The sequence below is a fragment of the Nannobrachium achirus genome (assembly GCF_963921795.1).
Source record: "Nannobrachium achirus genome assembly, chromosome: 16".
Lineage (NCBI taxonomy): Eukaryota > Metazoa > Chordata > Actinopteri > Myctophiformes > Myctophidae > Nannobrachium > Nannobrachium achirus.
The window spans coordinates 29255944-29262926 of record NC_137823.1 but is presented as its reverse complement, the minus strand read 5'-3'; the positions used below and the strand labels follow the sequence as shown (position 1 = coordinate 29262926).

The following is a 6983-nucleotide window of genomic DNA, read 5'->3' as shown; positions in this document are numbered from 1 at the left end:
TCGCATCGCGACGCGTTGTGAGCTTGTAGATCTGCTATTTCCACTATTTCTGAAAATGTTTATCAATGTATGAACATTTTTCAACATTCACGATTATGACGATTATGAACAAATATTTGCGATTATGTCAAATAATTACGATTAGACGATTATGTAATAATTGTGACAGCCCTAATTGAAACTCCAACAACCCATGGTGTAGCTACTGAATATATACAGTATCTTCAAATCAATGCTGACAGAAGGGTGGTGTCAATTCCTCAGCCACTGAACACTACACATTATAACATGAATTATTCTAATTTCTTTAATAATATATGTGATACTTAACATTCCAAGATCCTTTCCCCAGTCTTCCCATATGGAAACCTAGACACGGAATTGATTTCTAATACTAAATCAATAGCATAGTGTAAAACACAAAATCAATCAATTCTAGCCAACTAGCCTACTTGCAAGCATCAAGGAAGGGTGCATAGGATAGCCATGTGTAATGGTCACCGTTTGACAGGTGAGGTAACACCACTGTCATACAAACATGGACAGTCGGGGCAGGCGAAATGGCTCTTCAACTGCAGTGAATCGGCCAGACAGGATAGGTGAAAAGACTCTCCTCCACGGCGAAAGTGCCACGCGAAAGGACCAAATGCATGTAGGCGAAAAAATCATAGGCGAATGTGCCTGACACCAAGGAAGGCACATGGTTCACATTCTGTTAAGATTGTCAAGCAAGTGACAGCATGGCTAACAAGAGCAGAATAAAGTTTATTAAACATAATTATAAAACCAGTGAATTTCCTTTTCTTCATTTCATTAACGATATTCTGTCTCTCCATCTTAAAATAAATAAACATTTAGGCAGTCAAATCAATCAACTTGAAGTATAAAAAAAATTGTGCTAGACATAAATTAACATCAATGCTATTGTACTATCCAAACCCAAAAGCCCCCAATTATCCTAATCACATAGATAAAACAATAGCCCTTATCCAAAGTGCACACCACTCTGTAGAACTGCAATTAATTATCAAAAAATTAAATGCAGAATTCCCGTTACTAACCTCACAATTGATAAATATTGTTTGTTTCCAAAACAGCAGCAGATAAACAGTATATAACTCCAAACTCCAAAACATCTGCTCCGGGACCAGTTCACGCACATATTGTTCGATGTACATTACCATAACGATGAACTGTTACGGGTGATTTATACTTAAGTTGTGTGTCAGTGTCCAAAAATAGCCAATCTATAAGCTCACAACACGTTGTGAGCTTGTAGCTCTGGTATTTTCGGTGCGTGACACAGCGTGCAACGCAGGCTTTATACTAAAAAAGGCACAGTCGCAGAACAGCCACGACATTTCAAGGCACAAGAATATAATCACCATCCAGTTAAAAACAACCATGTGAATGACAGCTGGGTGGGTGGCGAGCAGTTCAGCTCTTTCAGACTTGATACTCGCACTCCACAGCCGTGCAAAAACATCTACCGATATACATTTCAAATAATTGTAAAAGGATGTACAGTTGAGGTGTCAGCGTTCGAGGCTTAGAAGATAAATCAAATGAAACCCTAAGTAGCTTACATATTTTTAAGCCGTGTCAAAATATATTTGTGCACAAGTCAAGTGACAGTGTTGAAATCAAGAGCAGCAACGCAGTAATACATCACAATTCTTTTGTCAGTGTAGAAGACCACGATAAAGGCTTTGTTTACAATTGTGGTGTTAAGTGTGGTTTATCCCATTTGTCTCAGATGGCCGAGCCAAAGCAAAATACATTTTTTGTATTTGCCCAAATGTAAAATCCAATACCAAATTGAGACAACCATCATAACATGTTATACAATGGGAAACAAGTCATTTTCTTTCTCCAGACCTTGAAATATGCATATGATGTGATAAATCATGTGAATATTGTGTCCCAGAACGTTTGTTGTTCAGATTAAGCATGTCACTGTCCTTGGGCAAGGGGAGGTTGGGAACCTATACTTATACAACCAATTCAGACCTACTTTACATTCAGTTAAGCTGGCAAAAGCTGAATGTCATCTCCCTGTGGAGGTGTATGAATGACAGCTGAGTGGGAACAGAGTCATTTACACTCTATAGTCTGTACTGGGAGGGTGATGAGGAGAAGCCATGCTTCAGTTGTTCCAAGACTTCCGGTTCTCACCCTTACTGCGGCTGGATGCTGCCACGCCCCCCTCCCCCTTGGCCAATGCCGTGAGAGCTGCTAGGTTTGGGCTGGATCCTGATAGGTTGACGGTATGGCGTTTCTGTTGTTGCTGCTGCTGACGGCGGCGTTTGACTCCGCCCCGGGTGACCCTGTCAGGCTTCACCAGCACCCCGTAACCAGGGTTACAGTGGAAGTAGTGCTTGCCTCCTACAGACCCATCGTTCTTTCCTGGAGAGAAAACAATGAGACGGGTAATAAAATCAATGCAAGACCAGTTAACGCAACAGGTTACAAAAATGACTAACATAGCAATTAAGAGGTGAGAAAATGTATGTATTTCATCGATTCCTTTGTTCATTAAAAGGTAAGAAAATCGCGGCAGTCAAAAATCGCCTTTTCTATGGCAGTAAATGAGTTAAAGTTATACCATGTAACTTTTTTCATAAAACAAATATTAAAATTGTCCTAACTAATAAATCGCTAAAGTTTTAGAACACCCACTCCGTTATTTTCAGCTTCTAAAGCCTTCTCTTTATATGTTTTCTATGATCCTGACCGGACCCCGGTTTTCGTGGCAAAATTACGTCATCACACTACCGGCCAATCACAGCGAGGGTTATACACTGCCGGCCAATCACAGCGCATCTTGGAGTGGGGTCGCTAGGGCGGCCATATTTGTAGTCTCCCGTGTGTCTCTATACTCGGGTGCACGGTGAAGCATGGGTGAAGGAGTGTATCTCCGGAATGGCTGAACGCACAGGAACCAGGGACCCCTCAAAAGATAGATCTCGGCGAGGTGGAGGCAGACGCCGGGGTGTGAGAACCGAAAAACTGCCGAAAGACGCGGACGCGACCAAGGTTTGCTATAGAGCTACTGACCACAAGTTGAGCAACTTACACAGTATAGCTTTAACAGAGATATGATTATGCAAAATATGTTAGTGAGGGATGAGATCGGATCATGTAAAAGGCAAATCAAAGTCACTCGAATGAAACACTGTCATCGTGGAGAGGATGAAGCAGCGTGTTGCTCACCTGCGGGGACCTCCAGTTCCACCCCTACCCAGATGCCCTCTGCAAAGTCTGTGGGTCCCACGTAGCGCACGCTGCCGCTCTTGTTGGCTCCCACGGTCACAAACTCCCCTTCCTTCAACCAATCGGGAACGGCGGTCGAGGCGGCTCCGCCCCCTCCGTCCTCGGAGTCGGAGATGATCTCCAGCCTGTCAACCGGGTCGGGTACGTTGAGGCCCATGCCCAGGCTGCTGGCCCTGCCCATCAGCCCTGGCCTCTCCTCGCCTTCATCGCCCATGATGCGGTGGAAGGACTTGAGGTCGGACGACTTCACCTTCTGGATCTTGAAGGGACTCACTGCTGGCTTGAATGGGGTTAAAGGTGCACCGACGCGGGCAGGGACGGAGCCAGTGGTGGGTTGAGGTGAGACTGCATCAGCAGCTGGGGTTGTGATCGGGGGTGAGGTCGAAACCGGGTCGCAGGTAACATTTTGGGCCGAAGCACTGGCAGTAGACGGGTCTGGAGACGGAGGAGTTACTTGGAGGGATTGGGCTGGTTCAGCTTCTTCTGGAGGAGAATCTACGGACGAGACAGGGGTGGGAGCCGGGTCTTCAGGCAGAATCGGGGCCACAGCTGTGGTCTGGGCCAAGTCTGGATCACACAAGGTGTCCAAGTCTCGCTGGGCGGATGGCTCTGTATCTTTTGATGGCTGGTCTTGTTCTGGTGGAAGAGTTACAGGTTTTGTCAACTGACTTGAACCCGCTTCAATTTCCAGATGGGCGGGGAGTAGCGTTGCTTCCAACCCACTCGTTTCGGATTCAGCCTGCTCCAGTTCTGTCTGAGGGAGTTGTGGTTTTGAGTCTGTTGATGCTGATTCAGTCGGAACTGGTGGTTCCGACTCCTGATCTAGAACTATTAATGTCTCTTTATGGACTTCTGTATTGCATAATTGTTCTGAATCCGACTCGTCAGCTATCGACTCGGACTCTTGCTCGATCAAGCCGGCTGGTTCCGACGCCGGCCCATGGCTGTGTTGTTCTTCTAGTTCTGCCGACTCAACCGACACAGACTGAACCAGGTCCTGTTCATCTGATGTGGACAGATTATCCTCTGTGTGTATTTTGTCCATCAGGTGTTCTTGCGACGCACCAGAAAGCTGGGTCAGTGGTTCGGCTCCTTCGCTGCCAGAATCTGACGGAGCGGAGCTCGGTTCTGCCGAGTGTGGTTCAGATGGAGGAGGGGGTTCTGATAGGAGTGGGTCTGTCCTCTCCGCAGCTCCTTGATCGACAGGCACAGACTCCTGTTCTGTGGCGATGGAGAGGTGGGAGGGGGTTTTGCTCGTGGCCTCAGCAGTGTCCTGAGCGTCTTCATAGAGCGCTGCCTCAGAGCCCTCTGGTCTGTTACTGGACGCCGGGGGGAGGTCCCAGCTCAGCGTGTACATGTCGGACAGCGTTGCCGTGGAAACGCTGGTGGATATGTAGCCACTGGACGCCTCGCTCAGCGGGCTCGGGGCGGAGGCCTCCGTCTCCGGGATGATCGGCGGCGGGAGGGGCACGCACCTGGGGCTCTCTGGTTCGTCCTCCTGAAGGACGATTTCCGCCATGGGAACCTGGGGTGGGGTGTGTAGGGAGGGGGGCTTGTTAGTAGGGATGGGACGATTGGGTTAGGGAAAATTTCATATCACGATTATTGTGACCAAAGAAATTGTGATTTACGATATCGCGATAATCAAAATATCCTCAACATCCATTATCTTGGGGCGGAACATTTGCCAAGAAATAGCAGATGTGCTGAATCTATACAATTGAGGTGAATACGGGACCATTTCTCTCAAGGTGCGTCAGTACTGTAGTCGTGGGCTATCTGGGTTTAGGGCTGCAACAGTTAATTGAACTTATGGATTTAATTGATTATAGAAATCAATAATTGATTTGAATAAAAAGATTATAGATGGGGGGGGGGGTAAATCGAATCATTTCTGTAAAAAAAAAAGCAAAAATAGGCTAAAAATACGGCTATTTTAGATATTTTTGTATAAAACAGGGCTTAAGTGGTTAATCAGACTAATCAATTGATTCGATTATAAAGAATCAATAAAAAAAAATGTTCACGTCAATTTGTTGAAATATAATTATTTAAAAAAAGAAACTGCTTCTTGATCATTCGATAAATGGAAGACATCATCGATAGAATTATCGCTATGAAAATAATCAATCTTTACCTTGCAGCCCTAGCCGAATTACAGCTGAATTTCAAAAGAATAACTCCAAGGCCCTTTGATTTCAAGATAAATCCAATACAGTATATATTAAGTCAAATAACCCAACCTATGAGACAGAGTGCAGCGCTGAATGAAATGCTGCCAGATGCAGAATGCTGACTCTCACAAACAGTGGTTTTGATGACTACAGAGAGCATGTAAGGTTACTGAATAATTAGAAAAGTTATTTGACGGATTCAGCATCAAGTAACAGGAGGACCGAGCCTAATCTTAAAACCAAATAGCTGATAATGATGGAGAGTCTAGAAGGAATATAATTAGTGTTTAAATGGAAAAATTATTGTCTCCAACAGGCAGAGACTATAGCCCCTTCTCCACTGTAGGGCTCAACCAGAACTAGAATCAGAACTTTCCAGAACCAAGAACTTTCAAGTACTTGTGAAGTTCCGGGACCAAGTTCTGCTATGTTTCCATATAACCAGACCTAACCGGGAAGGTCCCAAAAGAGAACAGCAGTGCTGCTGGCCCCGCCCATTAGAGATGTGCCGATTGATCGGTGAGTGATCGCGATCGGCCGATAATGCCTCTATCGGCTTTGATCGGTATCGGCTTTGCCGATCTACAAGCTAGATCAGCTATTTTCACAATATTTATCTGTGGGACTGAAACCTCAGCTTCAACTCCTACAAGTTGAATTGGATACTAAAGGACCTCAGCCTGCAATCTCTTAATGTTTATACTTAATATACAATGTCAATGTTTTGTAAGAAGAATCATTAAATATATAAATTATTCTACAGTAACACAATAAAAAGAATAATTAATGGATTTGACGCTGTGATCGGGGATATCGGTATCGGCAGATACTGATTCCAGTTGATCGGTATCGGCCCCAAAAATCGCAATCGGAGCATCTCTACGGCCCATAGGTTCCCAGAACCCAAGTTTAGTACTAAATCAAGAGCAGGACCGAAAAAAGGTTCCCAGAATCTTGTCTGAAACCGGGCAGTGCGCTATGGAAACAAAATCAGAACAAAACAAAAAAAAAATAGGTTCAGGTTCTGGGAAGTTCTGGTTCCGCTTCGTAGAGGAAAAGGGGATTTTGTTTTGCACTCTGTCCGTCCATCCGTCGGTGAGTGTGTGTCTGTCTGTGACCAGTTAATCTCCAGCACCGTTGGCTTGGTCGCAGCAAAACTGTGCACACACACTCCCTGGATGCCAGAACAGAATATTCCATCAACATTGCTGGCCCACAATAACCTAACTGACCTGGCAGAGACCTGTGCTCTAAATGTCATATCACAGGAACGTTCCACCCTGTAAGCTGCACACAAATATAAGATTTTCTTTTTTTTCTTTCTATACATTTTTATCCCACGATTTTGTAACCCATTTTTTTTCACCCAGAGCCAATTGCCTAAGCTGTAATCCTGGGCGCTTCTCTCCCTCTGCCAACCTGGGAAGAGCCCCGAACTGAGCTCATGCTTCCTTCGGTGCATGAGGAGTGAGCAGGTCACTTCGTATCACCTGACAAGGGGGAGCTTCCCCGGTTGGACGTAGCGCGTGGAAGGAA

General features: G+C 45.2%; 1 protein-coding gene across 4 annotated transcripts in view; it reads right to left on the bottom strand.

The window, feature by feature from the left end:
* Positions 1-510: 510 nt before the first annotated feature.
* The window catches only part of LOC308301242 (kinesin-like protein KIF13B), a 58086-nt gene continuing 51613 nt past the window's right edge, over positions 511-6983 (bottom strand). For 2 of the 4 annotated variants that reach the window (XM_080745152.1, XM_080745151.1), the window contains 2 exons: positions 3214-4825; positions 511-2406 (listed from right to left, as the gene is read on the bottom strand). In XM_080745152.1, coding sequence (XP_080601278.1) covers positions 2147-2406; positions 3214-4825 — 1872 coding nt within the window. In that variant the 3' untranslated portion in view covers positions 511-2146. The remainder of the gene's footprint in view (positions 2407-3213; positions 4826-6983) is intronic. The other 2 variants (XM_080745153.1, XM_080745154.1) reach the window with 1 other exon arrangement.